At 47.5% G+C, this 26,016-nt stretch overlaps 1 protein-coding gene across 1 annotated transcript; it reads left to right on the top strand.

Annotated features, from left to right (window-relative positions):
* The first annotated feature begins 15,342 nt into the window (after positions 1–15,342).
* Positions 15,343–25,424, top strand: UTS2B (urotensin 2B). The gene is made up of 5 exons (XM_077292922.1): positions 15,343–15,693; positions 17,819–17,917; positions 19,102–19,139; positions 23,211–23,304; positions 25,001–25,424. The coding sequence occupies exons 1-5, from the start codon at positions 15,591–15,593 to the stop codon at positions 25,024–25,026; spliced, it is 360 nt and encodes a 119-aa protein (XP_077149037.1). The 5' UTR covers positions 15,343–15,590; the 3' UTR covers positions 25,027–25,424.
* Positions 25,425–26,016: the final 592 nt, after the last annotated feature.

The following is a 26,016-nucleotide window of genomic DNA, read 5'->3' as shown; positions in this document are numbered from 1 at the left end:
CCGGGACCTGCAGCGAGGAAGGAGGTAGGAGACCCGTGGAGCAATGCGATCATATCGCGTTGCTCCGGGGGTCTCAGGGAAGCCCGCAGTGAGCCCCCTTCCTGCGCGATGCTTCCCTGTACCGCTGGCACACCGCGATCATGTTTGATCACGGTGTGCCGGGGGTTAATGTGCCGGGGCAGTCCGTGACTGCTCCTGGCACATAGTGCCGGATGTCAGCTGCGATAGTCAGCTGACACCCGGCCGCGATCGGCCACGCTCCCCCCGTGAGCGCCGCCGATCGCGCTGGACGTACTATCCCGTCGGTGGTCATATGGGCCCACCCCACCTCGACGGGATAGTATATCTAATGTCAGAAAGGGGTTAAAAGTGAAGGGCATCGATATAGTTCAAATGGTCCCGAGGGGGGGGGATTTGGCCAAAACGCTAGCCAAACTAGAGTGTAAATGGATTTTTAGATTGGGCACAGTAGCCCCGGAGGGACTAAATGAAAGTTTTGATTTCAGTGCATTCTTGTAACCACCTTTGTATATTGTCTCGTTCCTTAGCATTGTTTTTTTAGGGGTTGAGGGGGGTTTTATTCTTGTTTTTAATGGTATCAATCTTATTTTTACAATTGTCTTTAGTCTCTTATAGGATATATTCCCTGCTCTATTTATACTATGAGTGAGATTCTGCGCTGGAGATCTACCATCTACAGAATATCGTCAAAATGAATATTATGGAAGATCAAATAATAAATGTGTTTAAGTTGTAGTATTTCTATTTATATTTATGTCATATATGTGGTTGTTTTTTTATCTAATCACTGAATATTACACTGCTATTTATAACTAGATATGTAATTATTATATTTATATGGTTGTTACAATGGTAATTTTAATAGAAAGACATTATGGATTGTGTCTATTATGGTTTTTCGTTGCAAATATGATAGTCTCATTTTAATCTAATTTTATATCAGTATAAAGTAGTCTGTTTCCTTCATCAGAATTGTTATTTTCTACACTAGTACACTATTATCACTTTAAAAATGAGATTATAAGTAAAGAAAATATGGATTATTAATAGAGGTCTTTATACTCTGTTTATGAATCTTCACAATCCACTTGTAATTGTTGTAATTAGGGTACTAAATGTGTTTTATATATTGCACAATTATCACTTTATGTAATACTAGATAGCAGCCCGATTCTAAAGAATCGGGAGTCTAGAATCCATATATACTTTATTTATTCAAATGTAAGAATAATACAATTAATAAATAATAGTAAGAAAGAACAAAAAATGGCTGCACTCACCAGCTCTTGACAATTCTTGACAGTACGGCACATTTCTGATTGGTCGCTCGCGGCAGGCGGCAACCAATCAGAAAAGTGCCGCGCACCACGAAGGCATATATCTTTGTCCACCCTGAGCGGGTGTAGGACGCTGGTGACGTCACTTATCTCCGGACATTATCTCCGGACAAAGCCACGGAAGTTGGCACAAATTGCCGGAAGTAGTATTCTAGGCAATTATATATTAGATTTTAATGTTATCAGTGTTTACCTTTGAACGTTTATATTGTATTGTCCTGTCACCAGCCATGTGTACGATTATCGTCCGAAAGCCTCTCTGGAACCAATAATCACCCCATGTAAAGGTATCTTTATAAGTTAAAGATTCAGAATACTATGACTTTTATCATATCCTGAACAGTCAAGTTTTTTATGAAGCGTTAAGGTTTTCTGGTTGAAGTAAAAAAAACTCTGAGTGTTTACAGTTTGAAACCATAAAATGTTGAAAAATTATGTCATTCTTGAGTATATCACTCAATGGTGCTCATAAACGTGTCAAATTTGATCTATAATATACTTTAATATACGTTACTTTAATCTTTAATATACTTAAGAACAGGGCCCCAGACATCACACAGGGGGTCTGAAACACCGCACAGTGGTCCAAAATATCGCTGTGCTCTGCCTGGGGCCCCATATGCTGCCTGGGGCCCCTGTGCTCTGCCTGGGGCCCCATATGCTGCCTGGGGCCCCTGTGCTCTGCCTGGGGCCCCTGTGCTCTGCCTGGGGCCCCATGTTCTGCCTGGGGCCACTGTGCTCTGCCTGGGGCCCCATAGGCTGCCTGGGGCCCCTGTGCTCTGCCTGGGACCACTGTGCTCTGCCTGGGGCCCCATATGCTGCCTGGGGCCCCTGTGCTCTGCCTGGGGCTACTGTGCTCTGCCTGGGGCCCCATATGCTGCCTGGGGCCCCTGTGCTCTGCCTGGGGCCCCATATGCTGCCTGGGGCCCCTGTGCTCTGCCTGGGGCCCCTGTGCTCTGCCTGGGTCCCCATGTTCTGCCTGGGGCCCCTGTGCTCTGCCTGGGGCCACTGTGCTCTGCCTGGGGCCCCATGTTCTGCTTGGGGCCACTGTGCTCTGCCTGGGGCCCCTGTGCTCTGCCTGGGACCACTGTGCTCTGCCTGGGGCCCCATATGCTGCCTGGGGCCCCTGTGCTCTGCCTGGGGCCACTGTGCTCTGCCTGGGGCCCCATATGCTGCCTGGGGCCACTGTGCTCTGCCTGGGGCCCCATATGCTGCCTGGGGCCCCTGTGCTCTGCCTGGGGCCTTATATGCTGCCTGGGGCCCCTGTGCTCTGCCTGGGGCCCCATGTTCTGCCTGGGGCCCCTGTGCTCTGCCTGGGGCCACTGTGCTCTGCCTGGGGCCCCATATGCTGCCTGGGGCCCCTGTGCTCTGCCTGGGGCCCCATATGCTGCCTGGGGCCCCTGTGCTCTGCCTGGGGCCCCATATGCTGCCTGGGGCCCCTGTGCTCTGCCTGGGGCCCCTGTGCTCTGCCTGGGGACCCATGTTCTGCCTGGGGCCCCTGTGCTCTGCCTGGGGCCACTGTGCTCTGCCTGGGGCCACTGTGCTCTGCCTGGGGCCCCATAGGCTGCCTGGGGCCCCTGTGCTCTGCCTGGGGCCACTGTGCTCTGCCTGGGGCCCCATAGGCTGCCTGGGGCCCCTGTGCTCTGCCTGGGACCACTGTGCTCTGCCTGGGGCCCCATATGCTGCCTGGGGCCCCTGTGCTCTGCCTGGGGCCCCATATGCTGCCTGGGGCCTCTGTGCTCTGCCTGGGGCCCCTGTGCTCTGCCTGGGTCCCCATGTTCTGCCTGGGGCCCCTGTGCTCTGCCTGGGGCCACTGTGCTCTGCCTGGGGCCCCATGTTCTGCCTGGGGCCACTGTGCTCTGCCTGGGGCCCCATAAGCTGCCTGGGGCCCCTGTGCTCTGCCTGGGACCACTGTGCTCTGCCTGGGGCCCCATATGCTGCCTGGGGCCCCTGTGCTCTGCCTGGGGCCACTGTGCTCTGCCTGGGGCCCCATATGCTGCCTGGGGCCACTGTGCTCTGCCTGGGGCCCCATATGCTGCCTGGGGCCCCTGTGCTCTGCCTGGGGCCCCATATGCTGCCTGGGGCCCCTGTGCTCTGCCTGGGGCCCCATGTTCTTCCTGGGGCCCCTGTGCTCTGCCTGGGGCCACTGTGCTCTGCCTGGGGCCCCATATGCTGCCTAGGGCCCCTGTGCTCTGCCTGGGGCCCCATATGCTGCCTGGGGCCCCTGTGCTCTGCCTGGGGCCCCTGTGCTCTGCCTGGGGACCCATGTTCTGCCTGGGGCCCCTGTGCTCTGCCTGGGGCCACTGTGCTCTGCCTGGGGCCCCTGTGCTCTGCCTGGGGCCCCATATGCTGCCTGGGGCCCCTGTGCTCTGCCTGGGGCCCCTGTGCTCTGCCTGGGGCCCCATGTTCTGCCTGGGGCCCCTGTGCTCTGCCTGGGGCCACTGTGCTCTGCCTGGGGCCCCATATGCTGCCTGGGTCCCCTGTGCTCTGCCTGGGGCCCCATATGCTGCCTGGGGCCCCTGTGCTCTGCCTGGGGCCACTGTGCTCTGCCTGGGGCCCCATAGGCTGCCTGGGGCCCCTGTGCTCTGCCTGGGACCACTGTGCTCTGCCTGGGGCCCCATATGCTGCCTGGGGCCCCTGTGCTCTGCCTGGGGCCACTGTGCTCTGCCTGGGGCCCCATATGCTGCCTGGGGCCCCTGTGCTCTGCCTGGGTGTAGGACACTGGTGACGTCACTTATCTCCGGACATTAGCTTCGGACATTATCTCCGGACATTAGCTCCGGACATTATCTCCGGACATTAGCTCCGGACAAAGCCACGGAAGTTGGCACAAATTGCAGGAAGTAGTATTCTAGGCAATTATATATTAGATGGGCATTTCCTGAAGGAAATACATGGTGCTTGAACAGCGCTACCAGCTTTACAGCAGCACTTTTCACACACGGGACTGGGGGGCGCGCTTACTTTTGCACCCGGGGCCGGGGGCGCGCTTACTTTTGCACCCGGGGGCGCACTTACTTTTGCACCCGGAGGCGCACTTACTTTTGCACCCGGGGGCGCACTTCCTTTGGCACCCGGGGGCGCACTTACTTTTGCACCTGGGGGCGCACTTACTTTTGCACCCGGGGGCGCACTTACTTTTGCACCCGAGGGCGCACTTACATTTGCACCCGGGGGCACACTTACTTTTGGGGCCGCACTTACTTTTGGTGGGCGGGGCTCCTCGGCCTCCGATTTGGTTGGTGGGGCCCCTCGTCCTCCGATTTGGTGGGTGGGGACCCTCGGCCTCCGATTTGGTGGGCGGGGACCGGCCTCCGATTTGGTGGGCGGGGACCCTCGGCCTCCGATTTGGTGGGCGGGGACCCTCGGCCTCCGATTTGGTGGGCGGGGACCCTCGGCCTCCAATTTGGTGAGCGGGGCCGCTCGGCCTTCGATTTGGTGGGCGGGGATCCTCGGCCTCCGATTTGGTTGGCGGGGCCCCTCGGCCTCCGATTTGGTTGGCGGGGCCCCTCGGCCTCCGATTTGGTGGGCGGGGACTCTCGGCCTCCGATTTGGTGGGCGGGGACCCTCGGCCTCCGATTTGGTGGGCGGGGACCCTCGGCCTCCGATTTGGTGGGCGGGGACCCTCGGCCTCCGATTTGGTGGGCGGGGACCCTCGGCCTCCGATTTGGTGGGCGGGGACCTTAGGCCTCCGCTTTGGTGGGCGGGGACCCTCGGCCTCCGATTTGGTGGGCGGGGTCCCTTGGCCTCCGCTTTGGTGGGCGGGGACCCTCGGCCTCCGATTTGGTGGGCAGGGACCCTCGGCCTCCGATTTGGTGGGCGGGGACCCTCGGCCTCCGATTTGGTGGGCGGGGACCCTCGGCCTCCGATTTGGTGGGTGGGGACCCTCGGCCTCCGATTTGGTGGGCGGGGACCCTCGGACTCCGATGTGGTGGGCGGGGACCCTCGGCCTTCGCTTTGGTGGGCGGGGCCGGGCCCCTCGGCCTCTGCTTTGGTGGGCGGGGCCGCTCGGCCTTCGATTTGGTGGGCGGGGCTCCTCGGCCTCCGATTTGGTTGGCGGGGCCCATCGGCCTCCGATTTGGTTGGCGGGGCCCCTCGGCCTCCGATTTGGTGGGCGAAGACTTTCGGCCTCCGATTTGGTGGCCGGGGACCCTCGGCCTCCGATTTGGTGGGCGGGGACCCTCGGCCTCCGATTTGGTGGGCGGGGACCCTCGGCCTCCGATTTGGTGGTCGGGGACCCTCGGCCTCCGCTTTGGTGGGCGGGGCCCCTCGGCCTCCGATTTGGTGGGCGGGGTCCCTCTGCCTCCGATTTGTGTGCGGGGACCCTCGGCCTCCGCTTTGGTGGGCGGGGCCCCTTGGCCTTCGATTTGGTGGGCGGGGCCCCTCGGCCTCCGATTTGGTTAGTATGGACCCTCGGCCTCCAATTTGGTGGGCGGGGACCCTCGGCCTCCGATTTGGTGGGCGGGGACCATCGGCCTCCGATTTGGTGGGCGGGGCCCATCGGCCTCCGATGTGGTGGGCGGGGCCCCTCGGCCTCCGATTTGGTGGCCGGGGACCCCCGGCCTCCGATTTGGTGGGCGGGGACCCGCGGCCTCCGATTTGGTGGGCGGGGCCCCTCGGCCTTCGATTTGTTGGGCGGGGCTCCTCGGCCTTCGATTTGGTTGGCGGGGCCCCTCGGCCTCCGATTTGGTTGGCGGGGCCCCTTATCCTCCGATTTGGTGGGCGGGGACTCTCGGCCTCCTATTTGGTGGGCGGGGCCCCTCGGCCTCCGATTTGGTGGGCGGGGCCCCTCAGCCTCCGATTTGGTTGGCGGGGCCCCTCGGCCTCCGATTTGGTGGGTGGGGCCCCTCGGCCTCCGATTTGGTGGGCGGGGCCCCTCGGCCTCCGATTTGGTGGGCGGGGCCCCTCGGCCTCCGATTTGGTAAGCAGGGACCCTCGGCCTCCGATTTGGTGGGCGGGGACCCTCGGCCTCCGATTTGGTGGGCGGGGCCCCTCGGCCTCCGATTTGGTGGGCGGGGTCCCTCTGCCTCCGATTTGGTGTGCGGGGACCCTCGGCCTCCGCTTTGGTGGGCGGGGCCCCTCGGCCTTCGATTTGGTCGGCGGGGCCCCTCGGCCTCCGATTTGGTTGGTGTGGACCCTCGGCCTCCGATTTGGTGGGCGGGGACCCTCGGCCTCCGATTTGGTGGGCGGGGACCCTCGGCCTCCGATTTGGTGGGCGGGGACCCTCGGCCTCCGATTTGGTGGGCGGGGCCCATCGGCCTTCGATTTGTTGGGCGGGGCTCCTCGGCCTTCGATTTGGTTGGCGGGGCCCCTTATCCTCCGATTTGGTGGGCGGGGACTCTCGGCCTCCGATTTGGTGGGCGGGGACCCTCGGCCTCCGATTTGGTGGGCGGGGCCCCTCGGCCTCCGATTTGGTTGGCGGGGCCCCTCGGCCTCCGATTTGGTGGGCGGGGACCGTCGGCCTCCGATTTGGTGGGTGGGGACCCTCGGCCTCCAATTTGGTGGGCGGAGACCCTCGGCCTCCGATTTGGTGGGCGGGGACCCTCGGCCTCCGATTTGGTGGGCGGGGCCCCTTATCCTCCGATTTGGTGTGCGGGGACTCTCGGCCTCCGATTTGGTGGGAGGGGACCCTCGGCCTCCGATTTGGTGGGCGGGGCCCCTCGGCCTCCGATTTGGTTGGCGGGGCCCCTCGGCCTCCGATTTGGTGGGCGGGGACCGTCGGCCTCCGATTTGGTGGGCGGGGCCCCTCGGCCTCCGATTTGGTGGGCGGGGCCCCTCGGCCTCCGATTTGGTGGGCGGGGCCCTTCGGCCTCCGATTTGGTGGGCAGGGACCCTCGGCCTCCGATTTGGTGGGCGGGGACCCTCGGCCTCCAATTTGGTGGGCAGGGACCCTCGGCCTCTGATTTGGTGGGCGGGGACCCTCGGCCTCCGATTTGGTGGGCGGGGACCCTCGGCCTCCGATTTGGTGGGCGGGGACCCTCGGCCTCCGATTTGGTGGGCGGGGCCCCTCGGCCTCCGATGTGGTGGGCGGGGACCCTCGGCCTCCGATTTGGTGGGCGGGGACCCTCGGCCTCCGATTTGGTGGGCGGGGACCCTCGGCCTACGATTTGGTGGGCGGGGCCCCTCGGCCTCCGATGTGGTGGTCGGGGCCCCTCGGCCTCCGATGTGGTGGTCGGGGCCCCTCGGCCTCCGATGTGGTGGTCGGGGCCCCTCGGCCTCCGATGTGGTGGGCGGGGCCGGGCCCCTCGGCCTCTGCTTTGGTGGGCGGGGCCGCTCGGCCTTCGATTTGGTGGGCGGGGCTCCTCGGCCTCCGATTTGGTGGGCGGGGCTCCTCGGCCTCCGATTTGGTTGGCGGGGCCCCTCGGCCTCCGATTTGGTGTGTGCTCTGCCTGGGGCCACTGTGCTCTGCCTGGGGCCCCATATGCTGCCTGGGGCCCCTGTGCTCTGTCTGGGGCCCCTGTGCTCTGCCTGGGGCCCTATATGCTGCCTGGGGCCCCTGTGCTCTGCCTGGGGCCCCTGTGCTCTGCCTGGGGCCCCATGTTCTGCCTGGGGCCCCTGTGCTCTGCCTGGGGCCACTGTGCTCTGCCTGGGTGTAGGACACTGGTGACGTCACTTATCTCCGGACATTAGCTCCGGACATTAGCTACGGACATTAGCTCCGGACAATAGCTCCGGACAAAGCCACGGAAGTTGGCACAAATTGCAGGAAGTAGTATTCTAGGCAATTATATATTAGATTCGTTTTTTGTCTGAATAGTAGTAAGATATATTATTTACATATAGGGAATTTTGAATTTTTGTTCTATCTTCTTTGGCGTCACTCTGTTATCATTGTAGGTCAGGTGGAGCGTGCTGACTCGGGTCTTCCCGGCCGCAGACTCGGAAACCCTCGGTCCATAGAGTCAGCTGATGGGCACGTGAGCAGTTACAGCTGCAGCGTGCGTCATCGGCCTCTCGCCTGACCGAGGACGATGAGTCACTTAGCAGCGGCGGGGGAATGATTCGGCGCTCCGGTTCACCTTGACAACCACTGATCACATGAGGTCCAGGGCAGATCTGGTATTGGATACGGGGCACTGTATGAGACCATACTTCCCTCTTCCCCGACACGCCCCCTGAAGAAGTTGTGGACGAAACGCGCGTCGGGGTAGAGGGACCGGGCGCTCTTCATACAGCTCTGTAAGTATAATAACACTTTTTGTTATCATAAAGTCCACGGCATATAGCAAGCTTCTATTTTGATATAAGGGAAGTTTTTGCAACACGAGCATTAATGCTGTGGTAGTGTGAATATTTAAGTAATTGGCTGGAGCACTAAGTTTATCACCCTCTATATGTATTTTCTTTTGATAGCTTTTGAGGGATTTAGAAACTTTTTTGCTCAGCCCATGTAGATATATAATTATGTATTATCATTATTCAGCGCTGTTTGTGATTAGTAGCCGTGTCGGTCCCTTATAACTGAGATATTGTGGTTTTTGTACAATTTTGTATTTTAGGTTTATTTATTAATGTGTCTAATAAAAGGATTGATTTTACATATAGTGAATTGTGTGCTTTCTGTTTCACTGCTCAAGAGAGCTATTAGTGATACGGACGGAATTGGTTATTCTCACTGCGGGGCTGGGATTCACAGGCAGGGCGGCCACACAGGCGCAGTCAGCTAGACTGCATATGAGCACAGAGGACAGGCAGCGCTCACTGCGCCTGCCCAAGGCAGGAGAAAAGAGCGCAGGCGCCGGCTCATTTCAAAACAGCGGTGAGGAGGCGGCGCCCGGCACCAAGAAGTTTTGAGTGATGGCTGTGTGGCGTCTGCAGCAGGGGGGAAAGGCCTGCCTCCTTGACTGAAGAAAAGGTATTTAGGACAAATTACAAAACTGATTATTTCGGCAGTTATAGCACCCAGAACTAAAAGAGCCACCTTTTCAGAATGCAGCATTACTGCTGCACAAGGTGGCTCTTTTAGTTAAAAACGCCTGGGGGGGTGACAGGTTCCCTTTAAAGCTTTATTTTAATTTAAGGTCATTATTTTACAGTACCTTACAATCTATAAAACATATCTATCTTCTGATAGAAAGACACATCCACACTGGTATTGGCCTGTGTCCTAGATGCTTGACATCTGTCCAAGGTGTGTAAAGAATGAAAGGCGAGGTCCAATCTGTGATTTGAGTTTGTGATCTAAAGGTATTAGACCAAATGAAATGTTTTTGAACTTGTAGTCCCTTATGATTCTGTGCAACATGCAATGGATGGCTTTTTGGCCACTCCTGTTGGACATATTCAAGAAACTGAAGCAGATGACATCATTACATCACTCCAACTGTGGCGAGCAGTGCAGACCACATGCTGCAAAGACGGGAGCAGCGGTGAAATGGGAAGAGATTAGTTTTTTAATCAATGGGTGCTTTATGATGGCCTTGATACTATTTGAATGGCTGAATGTGGGGCCATCATACTATTTGGAGGGCAATTTGGGAGGCCATCATGCTACTTGGGGGGTCATCATACTATTCTGAGGGGTATATACAGTATTTGGGGCCATTTGTGAGGTTATCATACTATTTGGAGTGCTATATGGGGCCATCATATTATTTGGAGGGGCAGCATACTATTTGCAGGGCTATATAAGGGCCATTACTGTTTGTAGGGCCAATTATACTGACTGGAAGGCTATGTGCAGGGCCAATTTGTAGGGCCAATTATACTGTTGTAGGGCCAATTATACTGTTGGGGGCTATGTGCAGGTCATTATAAAGTGTGGAGGGTTGTGTGGGGGCTCCTATACTGTATAGAGGGCCACTATACTATATAAAGGTTGTGTAGTGGCCATCGCATTGTGTTAAGGCTGTGTCAGGGCTATCATACCGTGGGTGGAGGACTATTGCAGGCATCATATAGTGCCACTACAGAAGTATCTACTTTGCATGGTGTACTGTAGGGTCATCATTCTGTGTTTATGTAGCGTACTGTGGAGGAAATCACTGTGGGGATATCTTACTGTGTTTGGAGGTCACATTTGTTGACATCATACTTTAAGGGGGCCAAGAGATATCTTAGTGTGTGGGAATGCTAAGGGGATTTAATAGAGGCTATATTACTTTACAAAGCCTGCAAATTGGTGGATATGTTCTTCTGTGACCCGCCGAATATTATTTTATTTTGTTTTGTTTACGGAGGGGGGCAGTTAGGACTTCTGTTATAGGGCCTCATGATTTCTATGTACGTCCCTGTGACTATTGCATCTCCTTGAAATAAATCTGAAAATTGTGCTTTTGTTGGTTCTTTCCCCCTAATTCCATACTGTTTATCACATTGGCTCAGTTTGCTTCAAAAAGTCCATGTTGATACATTTAAGACTGATAAAACATGGATGATATTGTTTGTACCTCTGTCTTCCATCTCTGTTTCATCCGTTTTTCATTAGGCGAACTGAAGACCGCGCACACGGTATGAATTTTTAGGTAGTTTATTGAAGCCAACGCGTTTCAAGAGCTTTCTTGCTCTCTTCTTCAGGGCATATCTTCAGATATGCCCTGAAGAAGAGAGCAAGAAAGCTCTTGAAACGCGTTGGCTTCAATAAACTACCTAAAAATTCATACCGTGTGCGCGGTCTTCAGTTCGCCTAAGACTATCACCCTCAACATCCTTATTTGGATTTTTGTGGAGACCTGCTGCTACGGTCAAGCCTACATGGGAGTTGTGACCTAGGTTCACAACTCCAATAGGTGAGTACATTCCCTGCATAGGACCATATGTTTTCCTAAACAGTGTGACACATTGGGGGCGCCTTGTGTTTTTCTCATCCGTTTTTCATTGACACATTGTTAACCATCAAAGGATAAATACAAAAATAAACATTCTGACAGTTTACTTGCATCAGTATTTAAAAATGGATTAGAAAAAAATTATGCAAAAAATAGGCAATACTGATGTCCCCTGAGAAATAATGGACCATTTTACAAGTGTGTAAAAATAGATATGGATTTATGAAAGTATCCTTTATAGAGATTTTCAACTAATTTATTTTTTTACTATGAGTTTAACAACTAACAAGCAGGTAGTTGCAAACTACCTGCCTGTTCTGCCTGCCACCAATCTCTGCCAGCTCAGAGCAGTCAAAAACCGCTCCTGCTGGTGATTCTGCAACTTTCCCTAAAGTCATATCAACAAGGCAGCTGCTTCTTTTGCTTAGCTTAGAGATATTTGGAGGAGAGAGATTATGGACAGCTTTGTAGGTCAGTTTTAGTTTCAACTGGATACTCTGGGGAATTGTGGGAGAATGATCAGATTTGCGGAGTAGAGAAGAAGAGGAATGGCATGGAGAGAGGTGGATTAGTCGAGTAGCAGAGTTAAGGATGAACTGGAGAGGTACGAAAGTGTTAGCAGGAAGGCCACAGAGGAGGATATTGCAGTAGTCGAGGCAGGTGATGAATTGGGCATTCTTTAACATTTTAGTAGACTCAGGGTTGAGAAAAGGACTGATTTTGGAAACATTTTTGAGTTAGAGGCAGCAGGAGGTGGCAAGAGCTTGGATGTGCAATTTGAAGGACAGGACAGAGTCTTGAGGGTTACCCTGAGGCAGCGGACTTCTGATACTGCGCAAAGAGTGATGTCATTAATTTGGATAGATAGGTTGGGTAGGGTAGTTAAGAAAGATGGAGGAAAGATGATAAGTTCAATTTTGTCCACATTGAGCTCTATGAAGCACGATGAGAAGAAGGAGGATATAGCCGATGGACATTATGGAATTCTGGACAGCATAGAGGTGATGTCTGGGCCAGAGAGGTAGATATGAGTGTCATCAGCATACAGATGGTACTGGAAGTTGTCCTAGGCCAAAAGTATGGCTTGAGAAAAGTAGATGTCCCATCACAAAGCCTTGATGCAGGAGAGGGCAAAATCTTTTACTCCAAAGGAAGAGAGGATTTGAAGTAGGATGGAGTGGTCAACTGTGTTGAAGGCAGAGGGTAGGTCTAGAAGGTGCAGCATAGAGAATTGTCTATTATCTTTGGCAGTAAGTAAGTCATTGGTAATTTTGGTCAGGGCAGTTTCGGTGCAATGGTGAGGAGAGATATGATAGCTGGATGTAAAGAATGGTTTCTTCAGTATAAGTGTGATTGTGGCATGTTTGAAAGAAGAAGGGATGTTACCAGAAGTTAGCGATAGGTTGAAGAGATGGGTTAGGGCTGGGATAGGTTTGATGGTGAGGTTGGGGAGAAGGTGGAATAGAGTCAAGAGAACAAGTAGTAAAGTGTGATTTGTAGAAGAGATAAGTAAGCTGTCCTGTGGAGAGGAAGATTATGGGGGAGGGCCAGCGGTCTGTTGTACATAGGGGTTTCAGTGGATGGGCATTAAAGACTTGCCTTGTTTGGTCAATCTTATATTTTAAACGTGGTGCAAAGTCTTCTGCAGAGATGAGGGAGGTTGGAGGGGCAGTGAAGAGTGGAGAAGGGAGTTAAAAGTGTTGAACAACTGTTTAGGGTTGTTGGACAAAGAAGATATGAGGGTTGTGAAGAAGTCTTGTTTAGCTGAGGTGAGGGCTGTCTTGAATGTGAAAGTTGTTTTTTTGAATGCCTTGAAGTCTTCTTGCGAGTGTTTTTTTCCATCACTGTTGTGTGTTGTTGTGCCAGGGTTATCTATTGATTGGTTAAACTCTGCCATGCAACAAGTCAATAGCTGGTGAGAGTGTGCCGCTGCAGAAAATGGTGGCAATGTCTGTGTTGTGGAGTGAAGATATGGACGACAGGGGTAGAATAGAGCCAGAGAGTATGTATGAATGTCTAGGTGTGCAAGGTTTCTGCAGGGGTGCGCTAGTTGCTGGACATGATGGCAGGTTGGGAGGACAGGGCTGAGAAGATGATGGTCAGATAGGGAGAGAGGTGAAGTTATGAGGTTAGATAAAGAGCATTGGCAGGTGACGATAAGGCCATGTGTGTTCATTTCTGTGAGTGCCTGTGGAGGACCACTGAGTAAGATGAAATGATGCAGCCACTGAGTTTGGAGGCTGCAGACTGGTGGGTGTCAGTGGGGGTGTTGAAGTCACCCATGATGATGGTGGAGATATCAGCAGAGAGAAAGTGTAGAAGTCAGGTGGATAAGTGGTCAATAAAGGCAGAGGCTGAGCCCAGAAGCCGGTATATGATGGCCACTTAGAGGTTATGGGGAGAGTATACACAGTCAGAATGTACTTCAAAGAAGTAAGAATGAGGGAGGGTGGAGGTGGGATCTGATTAAAGGTGCCGTTGTAAGACAGGAGAAGACTCATTTCTCCACCCTGTCTATTTCCAGGAACTATAGTTTTCCTTTAACGATACTCAGGTTTTGGTTAAATAGTTCCACATAATTCTTGGGGTTCAGTGTATTGGTTAGAGTTAGCATAGATATTCAAATAGTAACAATGCCTGAAATGAAGGAAAATAATGTATTATTTTAGCTGCAATATACAGTGCAACACAATCTACTTTGCTTAGTAATATAAATCATACAGAAGTTGCACATAAAGTTGGATGGATGATTTACAGTCTTATCAATTTCTGAAGTGATTAAGAAACAATTAATTATATCACTCAGCTCTTTCATTTTTCATCAGTTATTTCCATAATTGATCTGTTGTAAACTTCTATACTTGGTACTCTGTCTGATTCACTGAATTGTCCATTATATAAGTGGCTCAAAGTATTTGAACCGCAGCCAAGAGATGCAAATCTCAGTAAAAGGCTTTCTGATCACCTTCACACTTAAACAAAAAAAAAAATAGATTTTGTACTAATTAGAAAGACACATTTTGAGTCTCAGATGAGCTCTTACTTAAAAACTAAAGCAAAAAACACATTTATCTTCAAAAAAATATATAGTAACATAAGCCCTTGAGTTATCCTCTTCTGGGATGCCGTTGGTCAGCAAATGTAAAGATATTATATTATTCAAGATTATTTGAAAACTTTGTTTCCAGTTTTTCATCATTTGCATAACATTAACATGTCTATGTGATTTCCATAATTCCATGACTTTTTCTTCATATTATTACAACTTCAATGTTGAGGGGTGTAATTTTACAGTCTCCAAAAAACAGTGCCATGCTGTGACAGCAATTTGTGACATAATTTCTAAATGAATACTTCCAGTAAATGACAAAATGTTACCATATGTTTCTAAATAGTACCATCATACAGTACAAAATAAGTCGTTTTTTAATAAATAGCCTTGTAATAGAATAGCAGCAGTTATAGTGCTCAAACATACCTCGGAAAATCTTTGTTCACGAAAGAATGACTGGCTCATTATTTCTGTAACGTTCCTATTCTCAGATAGAAGATGTCGTACGCATCTCCTTGAATGAAATCCATATTATGATAATTTAATAATATGGAAGTAGGATTACCTATATTCTGACGTCCAAACAGCAACCAAGAGCTCAGTCAAATAGATTAGTTTTAAGACACGCAGTTTGTTCTTGTAGCTTTTTGACTTCTGACCAAAGATTGTGTCATCTTCGATGAGATTGAAAACTTTGGCAGAGTAAATGAAAAATGTGACATTGAAAGATAGCCATAGAAAATCTAAAGGAGGAAAAGTCACACCTGAAGTCATCAGGAGCGGATAACATCCATTCATCTAGAATTAATCAAACCACTGGTCAATTTCTGCCTTGTATTCTCTTACGGAACACAATGTATTACAACTTCTCCTGACACTTCTGAAGACCTGCTATGTCTCTTTGATAAATTTCATATTTATCTTCAGTCTTCTCTTCTTCCCCATTTCATCATCTTCTCTTCTGAACTAATTCTGTGGTTGTATTGTGACCCATAGAAGTCATTTTAAAGATCAAGGACCTGAAATCAATTCAGTTAGTGATTCTTCTGCCTTCATTTTGGAATTCATTACAGAGATCTCAGAGTAATTAAAATGAGAGCATGGAAATGCAACAATAAATTACCATGAGCCTGCCACCGATTCCTTCTTTGTATTTAGCATGTGTATCCCAGCTCTACTTTATTGGTCATATTCTGGATAGATTGATCTAGGTTTGACGTCAAGAAATTCACGCAGTTCATTTGTCAGTTTTCCAAGAATTGAATGCCATTGACAGGATGAAGGATTTTCATTTGGCGTTTTTTGGAATATCACTCAGTGACGACTGTGGGCACTATTTAAAAGTGAGCTGACTTAGATGAGGAATGCATTGAAGCCTCAAATAGTCTATAAGAATCTATCGGTAGTGAAGAAATGTTGCCTAAAGCTTCTTCTGTACATCTCTGCCTTGGGACTTTAACTTTCCTTTTTATAATCTCCATTCAATCAGCTGAAGGCAAACCTTATCTGTTGCAAGGTGAGTTTTCAAAAATGCATAGTTTGTCATCATATTACACATCATCCAAGCCTCTATATCTAACCATAAAACTGTATCAGTAGTTATCAGTAGTTAAACATTTTGAAGAAGGTGCAAATATATATTTTCGCATGCTTTATTTTTCAAATTCATTATGCATAAGTAGAATCAAACACAATATATTATTGATATCAGATAAAGATATTGTATATACCATATGCATAAACTATATTCTCAGTATAGTTGATATTTTTTATCTCAATTATGTCCAACAGTTGAAAATGTTAACATTTTTATATGTATTTTCTAACAATATCCCGAAGCATAGTTATCGTGTCCAACTTTAAAGTCAGAATTTTTTGGAACTTTTAGAACATTGTGTATTAAACATTCTTTATTTGTGCTGCTGTTTCATGAAGGTGCACATCTGTTGCCTTTTAATAAGTGATATTTGATTAAGACTTTCACTTCAGAGGAGATATCACGCTACCTGGGGTGGACTTGCGGGAGTGAAGAATCCTTGATTATATAAAATTAAGGTTTTTAATATTTGTTTTTCTTACCTTGAAAAAGGCACCAGTTCGACACCAAAATATGTTGTTTGAATAAAAACCTTAATTTTATATTATCAAGGATTCTTGATTCCCGCGAGCACATCCCAGATACTGTGATTTCTCCGCTGAAGTGAATTGCTATCTGGAAGGTTATCTCCTCCAACCATGGGGCTGCAGCTATGGATTCTAAGGTTCTTATAGGTATTGTCCCGACACAAAGCCACCTGGTGAGCACTAGCATCGTTCTCATCTTCTGTTATTTCTCTTGCGATACTGCCTTAGTGTGCGCTTCTGTCCCGATCAGACCTCAGCATTGATTAAGACTTTAGCATTTTTTCCTTATACTCTACTTGCCTATTTGCACTAATTTCACATGTAATTGCAGCTCATTGATTGCACACATTGTATCAGACAGATGAAGGCTGTGTACAATTCTACGCCTACAGTGGTTAGCTCTGCAAATAACCTGCCACAAATCTACAGTGTCAAAACCAGACACGCAGCTGGAACAAGATAACTTTCAGTTGACAACTAAAGTCGATATATCTAATTCTTTGTAAATTTACACCCTTTATAGGAAAAAGAGCTTTATCATTTTTTGTGACTTTACTTTGAAAATTTTATCTATAGTTTATGGCATGTGCCAGGCAAGATGCAGCATGATGTAGAACAAGATCTGACAGTCATGGCTTCTTTGTGTGACACTTGTTCACATAGTTCTGAAATTACAGACTCAGTTTGGTAGTCTTTGGCACAAAAATTATATGGCTACTGATTATCTACATTTGGATTATCTATGTTCAGAAGAAGTGTTAGTGGAGATCCTCTGCGCTGCTGAATGGTTGAAAAAACGTCAGTCCAAGAAGAATTTAATAAATATATTGTGGCTATATTGTACCATGTGACATGTGGTCCTTCTTTTTCCTGAGGTACATGTGATTCTTCTTTTTCCTGAAGAAGAAGTTCTTGTATCTTCGAAACACATAGAATAAAAACCACAATATATTTATTAAATTCTTCTTGGACTGACGTCTTTCTAACCTTTCAGCAGCGCAGAGGATCTCCACTAACACTTCTTCTGAACATAGATTCCTCATGGTCACCTCGTAACCTGTGGATCTGCAGCAGCTGATTAATACTACCGTACCTACAAGCACAAAAGAAGTCCAGTCAGGTTAGCACAATCTAACACTTATACCCCAAATCTATGTGGATAAAACCCTATGGCGCGCCATTTTTCTCCCCAGTATTTATTCTTTACATTTGGATTATGGTATCAATATCACAAAAGTTTTTTTCTGACTGTCATTGTCTCTCATTTATGTGTTTTTAATAAAACAGTAACAAGTTGCATCTGCATTTCTGTGTTAAAGTGTGTTTTAAAGAGTACTTTTATTCTAAATGTCATGAAAAATTAACAGTTCAGTCAATAAATAAAGAAGGAAAGCATAATGACACCAAATTGACAATCTTGCAAATTTTTTTTATAATCCTTTTGCTCAATCTGCATCTTTGGAACATATTGTAATGCCATCTTCCATTGTATTAACCTTTTCTTTGGACCTTGACAGAAAATGAATTGTATCCAGAAAAAGATGCCAACCACCAAGATATGCTCTTCACGCTCCTTCTAAATAAGCACTTGCCCATAAGAAGACCCTCACACTTAGGTAAGAGCTATGACAGAAAAACAAAAATGGTAGCACGGCCGGTTGAGTGAACGCTCCTCTAAGGGCTAAAGGGTAAGACCTAACAAATATAAGAAAAAATAAATAGCGAGACAACACTTTAAACCAGGGATAAGAAAAGGATCTGTGGTGAAAAAAGTATTATTTTAAATCACTAGATTGAAGTGCTGCTCAAATCTTTATTACCATATTTATTTTTAGATTATAGCTATAGATTTTTTCCAATTAGATAAACCCCATAAACCGTAACTGTTATTGTCAGTCTTATATTCTTGTAGCTCATATAAGGAGCTCTTAGGTTGATTAAGCATAGATTGGAGGCTTAGTGTACAGTAATCCCTTACAGCCATCTAGCCATGCAAGAAGTATGATGCAGCATTGAGCCAATATATTTCTGTTCTTTATAGATGTGCCTTTATCAAAAACTTGCAAGTTACTAGTGATTAGACTATTGTAAAGCTTAACTCAACATGAACCACAAATATGTATAGTAGGTCTGACTAGCTGTCTTGGTAAGTCACATGTAGTAAAGAATTGTAGTCACAAATGAATTTCTTTCCCTAAAAATGGTAGTTCTAGAGGAATAAGAAAACGTTAAAGTTATAAAATCTGGTTTAAATGACATTCTTCAGGCTTTTTTGCGTTAAGTTTTAAAATGTGAAGCAAACAGCTGGTGTCTACTATTTTGACATCTCAGGCTCTATGTGTATGTTTTCTTCAAAATGGCTAGAGATCATTATAAGGTCTTGTTGAGACGAGCGTATTATTTGTTTGTGTGCTGACCTTATCTAAGTTGATACCATATGGACAGCACACAGACCAATGTAAGTATGATGTAGTTCACATGGATGTTTTTCCACATGAACCCAATGGTCAGCATCTAAGGAGTTGCAGCATATACTAATCTGGTCTGATTTTTGGATCAGAATCAACCATTAAATTCAATGGGTGAGTTTAAATAACAGATGCCATATGGATGAGATATTCATGGCATAAGGATGGCAATATGGATGAAAAAAATTGCTTGCTTTTTTCTGGAAGAAAAACAGACCATTTTACATACGCATGTTGTAACGTGACCTATGGATTAATTTTTTTATAAGTAAGGTTAGGTTTTACTATCAAGAAATCGTGATGTTTTTAATAATTGCTAAATATTCTATTAGAGTTGGAGCTCGAAAGCAAGTTAGAAGAACTGGAACAGGTATGTCTTGTAATATAAGATATTTTTAAATGTTTGTTTCACAATACATTGCTTTTCATTATTATTTGATAACAAAAGCAATAATTTTGAAATAGCTGCATAATTTTGGTCTGTGATATGATTTGTTCATCTTTCAAAACTAAATAGTAATGACTAAATGGGAGCACCAGAATTTACAATTGAAGCGAAAAGCATTACTAATTAATCTGAGAAGTGATGATGCTGGTGTACTTACTTAATTTTCATTAAGACCAAGGGGGCGTTAGCAGAACACACCCACAGAGCTCTCTAAGTGAGCTCTGCTCTCCTCCTTAAAGGGAACCTGTCACCCCCAAAATGGAAGTTGAGCTAAGCCCACCGGCATCAGGGGCTTATCTACAGCATTCTGTAATGCTGTAGATAAGCCCCCGATGTATCCTAAAAGATGAGAAAAAGAGGTTAGATTATACTCACCCAGGGGCGGTCCCGTTGTGGTGGGCCTCGCGGTCTGGTCCGGGGCCTCCCATCTTCTTACGATCACGTCCTCTTCTTGTCTTCAGGCTGCAGCTCCAGCGCAGGCGTACTTTGTCTGCCCTGTTGAGGGCAGAGCAAAGTACTGCAGTGCGCAGGCGCCAGGAAAGGTCAGAGAGGCCCGGCGCCTGCGCACTGCAGTACTTTTCTCTGCCCTCAACAGGGCAGACAAAGTACGCCTGCGCCGGAGCTGTGGCATGAAGACAAGAAGAGGACGTCATCCTATGAAGATGGGAGGCCCCAGACCGGATCGTGACGCCCATCGGACCGGACCGCAGCTGGAACGCCCCTGGGTGAGTATAATATAACCTCTTTTTCTCATTTTTCAGGATCAGGATAAGCCCCTGATGCCGGTGGCCTTAGCTCAACTTCCATTTTGGGGGTGACAGGTTCCCTTTAATATTACTGATGGCTTCAACAGTGATTACAAGAGGTAGAGAGAAATATAGCAGAGCTGTGTGTCATTACCTTCAACTCTGCATCTGCATTTCTCATCCCATGATACTGTCGTCTATGCTTTACCTTTCCTTCCCCACACTGACAGTGTCATGAGATGAGAACCGCATATATGAAGGTATGCTCTACTCTCCTCACCTGCTTGAATTCACAGTAGATGCCGGAAGTAAGATTAGTGAGGAGAGCAAAGCTGTGTGTCATTACAATCACCTCTGCAACTGCATTTATGTATACAATGGTGCTGTCAGCTCTGCTTTACCCTCCCTCCCCTATGCTGTCAGTGTCATGGGATGAGAGCTGCATACGTAGAGATGTTTGTAGTGACAAACAGCTCTGCTCTACTCTTCTCACCTGCTTGAATTCACAATAGATGAAAGCAGTAAGACTAATATGGAGTGCAGGACTGTGTGTCAATACAATCACCTTTGCCTCTGCATATCTCATCCTACAGTACTGTCAGCGCAGCTTTAACATCCCCAGCACTGACAATGTCGTTACATAAAAGCTGCATATGCAGAGGTATTTGTAATGACACACACCTCTGCTGTACTCTCCTCATCTGCTTGAAATCACACTAGATGCTGTCAGTAAGACTAGTGAGGAAAGCAGAGTTGTATACATGTCTCACACACAAAAAGCTGTGTATGATATTCTCTGGGGACATCAAAGTCCTCTGACATGGACCTCTATCCTCTGAGATGGGTCTCTACCAATGTCTCCTTGGTCTTAACGAAAATTAGAAATTAAAGTTTACAGTTATTATCTTTACAACATAGATGAGAAATTTAAAAAAATCAATTATATTTGACTTTTTTCCTGCAAGAGAAAATCAGCATTACATGACACCATGTTAACTCCTCCAATTGCATGGGAGCTATTTTTGTGGTGGATTTCCACTCAGGCTAATAAAAACTGAAAGACTCCAAGCATGGCACTCATATTCATTGACATGAAGATGCAGTATGATCCATTCTGAAAGAACAAGTATGAGATTGGAGAAAAGAATCTGATTTCATTCCAGAAACAGTCCAAATCCTGTATAGGAGTTGTTTTTTGTGTTGCAGCTCAGCCCACAAGTGATGAGCGAGTATACTCGTAACTCAGGTTTCTCCTAGCATGCTCAGGTGGTCTCCGAGTATTTTAGCGGGCTCAGAGGTTTAGTTTATGTCGACACAGCTGCATGATTTGTGGCTGCTAGACAGCTTGAATACATTTGGGGGTTGCTTAACAAACAGGCAATCCCACACATGTATTCAAGCTGTCTAACAGCCACAAATCATGCAGCTGCAGTAGACATAAACTAAATCTCCAAGCATGCCGAAATACTCAGAGACCACCCTAGCATGCTTGGAGAAAATCGAGTAATCATAAGTGTTCACAAACAAAGCTACACTCTGCATGATTTTTATTAAAAAATCCCCCACATGGTTAGGACTAAGTAAGGCTGGTTTCACATTTGCGTTTCCCTGATCTGCGGACGGCTGCGGACTTCCTCCGTGAAGCCCCGCCCTCAGCCGCACCTCCGCCGCTAGCTCCGCCTACTTCTGCATGCGGCCCGCATGCAACCGGCGTACCTATCTTTAACATTAGGTACGCAGGTCGTGCGGCTGTATGCGGAGGCTGCCGCATGCGTCGTTTTGACGATGTGGCGACCAGCGTAGGACGCAGCCTGTAGTATTTTTTTTTTCCACATCGTCAAAACGACGCATGCGGCAGCCTCCGCATACAGCCGCACGACCTGCGTACCTAATGTTAAAGATAGGTACGCAGGCCGCATGCGGGCCGCATGCAGAAGTAGGCGGAGCTAGCGGCGGAGGTGCGGCCGAGGGCAGGGCTTCACGGAGGAAGTCCGCAGCCGTCCGCAGATCAGGGAAACGCAAATGTGAAACCAGCCTAAAAAAATTCAATGATTTTTAAAGGGAATCTGTTCACCTAATTTTGGCCCTATAAACTGTGGCTACTGCCATCAGGGGCTTATCTACAGCATTCTGTAATGCAAGAGGTCACGTGACTGCTCTCTCACACTGGAAATACAGGGAATCATGACAGCGTGCACGTCATACGCTGTCATTCTAGTAATAGAGTGAATCATGACAGCGTGCACGTCATACACTGTCACGCTGGAAATACAGGGAATCATGACAGCGTGCATGTCATACACTGTCACGCTGGAAATACAGGGAATCATGACAGCGTGCATGTCATACACTGTCACGCTGGAAATGCAGGGAATCATGACAGCGTGCACGTCATACACTGTCACGCTGGAAATGCAGGGAATCATGACAGTGTGCACGTCATACACTGTCACGCTGGAAATACAGGGAATCATGACAGCGTGCACGTCATACACTGTCACGCTGGAAATGCAGGGAATCATGACAGCGTGCACGTCATACACTGTCACGCTGGAAATACAAGGAATCATGACAGCGTGCATGTCATACACTGTCACGCTGGAAATACAGGGAATCATGACAGCGTGCATGTCATACACTGTCACGCTGGAAATGCAGGTAATCATGACAGCGTGCACGTCATACACTGTCACGCTGGAAATGCAGGGAATCATGACAGTGTGCACGTCATACACTGTCACGCTGGAAATACAGGGAATCATGACAGCGTGCACGTCATACACTGTCATGCTGGAAGTGCAGAGAATCATGACAGCGTGCACGTCATACACTGTCACGCTGGAAATGCAGGGAATCATGACAGCGTGCACGTCATACACTGTCACGCAAGAAATGCAGAGAATCATGACAGCATGCACATCATACACTGTCATGCTGGAAATGCAGAGAATCATGACAGCGTGCACGTCATATGCTGTCACGATTTACAGTCTACAGTCTCATAGAGTGACTGCATACTTTGGTGCAAGCCTGGCAACCCATTGAACTACGGCATCCATCTATCACAAGCTTTTATGTCAGCAGTAGAGAAGAATCAAATCTGTGCTGCAGAGTAGTAAAATAGAGTAAAGCTTTTATGTCTCTGTCTTGCCAACATAGCCAAACGATCATTTCATTATTCATGATGCATTCAAAGCTATCAACTTAGTCAGCACAATTACTAAAAATATGTATTTTTTCCAATCAGCTAGAAAAACTGAAGGAACAGATTTTGGAAGAGAAGTCTGGTGACGTGTCATTTGCTATGGACAGGCTCCCACCTTCACATCCAAACAAAAGAGGTATACCTTATATAAATATGAGCTTGCTCCATAACTCCCATAGAGCTTAATAGAGTTGAGCTGCACTCATGAGGTTGGTTAATTAGTGCTGGTATCTCACAATTTCCAAGGCATCAGTTTTGAAGGGAATCTGTCACCAGATTTGTGTTATGTAATCTGAGAGTACCATGATGTAGGTGAAGAGAACCTGATTCCAGCGATGTTTCACTTACTGGACTGTTTTTTACTGTTTCAATAAAATCAATGTTTTATCAGCTGCAGATTATCAGTACAGGACTGGCTGGCCTCTTACCTCCTAGTCCAACCATGCCCACAGAACTGATTTGCAGCCTTCTATCACTATACATTGTTCATAGGAAGCTGCTAATCAGTTGTGTTGATGGAGTTATGCATAGCTCAGCATTTGAGCTCAGCTGAATCTTCAGAGAAAACTGTGATTCTATCATAATTGCTGCACCCAGTAAACTAAGTGATACCCCCACATCATGTTGCTGTTGGATTACATTTAAAAAATCTGTTGACATACTCTCTTTTAGGCTATGTGCACACGGTGCGGATTTGCCTGCGGATCCACAGCGGATTGGCCTCTGCGGATTCGCAGCAGTTTTCCATCAGGTTTACAGTAGCATGTAAACCTATGGAAAACAAAATCTGCTGTGCCCATGGTGCGTAAAATACAGTGCGGAAACGTAGCGTTGTATTTTCCACAGCATGTCAATTCTTTGTGCAGATTCCGTAGCGTTGTACACCTGCTCCTCAATAGGAATCCGCAGGTGTAAAACCGCAGGTGAAATCCACACAAAAAACGCAGGAAATCCGCGGTAATTCCAGTGCATTTTACCTGCGGATTTTTCAAAAACGGTGCGGAAAAATCCACACACGAATTCGCAACGTGGGCACATAGCGTTAGGTAGGGCATATAGTTTAAATGACTATTTTCATTATAATAAATGGATCAAATTGAAAAGTGTAAAAATAACTTTGAAATCTTCATGTTTTTAAAAATCCTCTTTGTTCACAAGAATAGAGGGATACTTAATTTTATTGCATTTTACTGCTTGTTGCCTAGGTCATTGGTCCCTGCTGCAGTCATTCGGCGGTGGTTAGTCTCCTAGGCAAGGAGCATAGATCTTACAAGCTCTTTTCTGCAGAGCCTAAAGTCACTGCTCTGATGCTGGTCATCGCTAAAACACACTGTTAGCCCCTGATCCAATCAGCTTCAGTGCCACTGCGCTGCTCCGATACTGTAGAGGCAAAACTGCCTCTGCTTGCAACAATGGAGAGCATACAATTCAGGCAAGTGATGAAACAATGCACCAAACTCTCCATGCTATCAACCAATTAAGAAAATGCTACCCTCGCAAGGTGGAAAAAGGAGGTTGGGGAGCTGTGTGTTTCTGAGAAAAGATGAGGCAACCCCTTCAACTGCAACTGCCCCAAAAGCTTGTTGTTTGCACAGGTGTTATACTGACAATGGGGGTTGATCAGTTTCAGGCCTTGAGAAAACGCAAGTATTGGCAATTTCCAGCTAACGTAAGGCTCTTTCAAGGTCATGGATTAGGTCTTTCCAGCATTGTATGGATCTTGCTGAATCTCCATAGTAAAAGATACCATATCTGGCAATTTGCAATGCGTTTCTGTCAGAAAAAAATGTATCATTTTAAGCTTTTTAAGTGTCTTTCCTTTCTTTTCACAGCCTGTTTCTGGAAATACTGTGTGTGAGGATGACCCTGCAGGAAAGAGCAAATTCATTACAATCCGACCAAAGCATTGGCACATAGACCAAAAATTTTGCAACAATGAAAAACTGTGAGGTTATATTTTTCTGCCACATTTGTAGTTTATTTGTGTTGTTTGGTGTTCGCCTCCATGGAAGGCTACATATGACACACTACTGAGCCATTGATTCCCGTGAGCTTTACAAGCCCACAACGCATTAAGAATATTACATCACGTGACTTATTAGACGTTAGGAGCTGAATTTACTATTGTGTTTTCAAATGTCAGCTGCAATCCATTGCCTTCTTTCATCTTTATTAGACTAATGTATTTCATTCCTTCCATTATTACTTGTCAACAGAGCCAGAATCTCATTTTTTGCATTGATTAAATAAAGATGTATCAATTATATTTTAATGTCTCACAGTATTTTTGCTGCAGATGCACAGAATGAAGTTTTACTCCAAACATAACGTGTCATTAAAGGGAACCGGAGAGGAGATTCATGCAACCCGAACCATGATAAGAAGCAGCATGAATCAAAGGCTGCAGTTATTGCAGGTGTGTGTGTTTTACTATGAAATACTGCAGTATTTCAGAGAAAGCATACTTTGGAAAGTAGAGCTGGGGCTATGTATCTCAGATGGCTAGTCTTAGAAACAGGTCACTGGTGGTTCTCCCTGCACCATTAGGGTCATCTGCGAGAATCAGGACCATTATGCTAATGACACTCTGATCAAACTCTGACCAGGGTATGATCAGAGTGTGAAACAATTTTCTCTGATGAGGAAGAGATGACAAAATAAACTCTCCATCTTATTATTTATTTATTGTGTGTTACTTATATAGCACCATCATATTCTACATCACTGTCCCCATTGGGGCTCACAATCTAAATTCCCAATCAGTATGTCTTTGCTGTGTGGGAGGAAAGCGGGGAACCCACAGGAAACCCACACAAACACAGGAGAACATACAAACTCCTTGCAGATG

This window comes from Ranitomeya variabilis, chromosome 2, assembly GCF_051348905.1.
Source record: "Ranitomeya variabilis isolate aRanVar5 chromosome 2, aRanVar5.hap1, whole genome shotgun sequence".
In the NCBI taxonomy this organism is placed as follows: domain Eukaryota; kingdom Metazoa; phylum Chordata; class Amphibia; order Anura; family Dendrobatidae; genus Ranitomeya; species Ranitomeya variabilis.
This window is presented reverse-complemented; position numbering and strand designations above follow the sequence as displayed.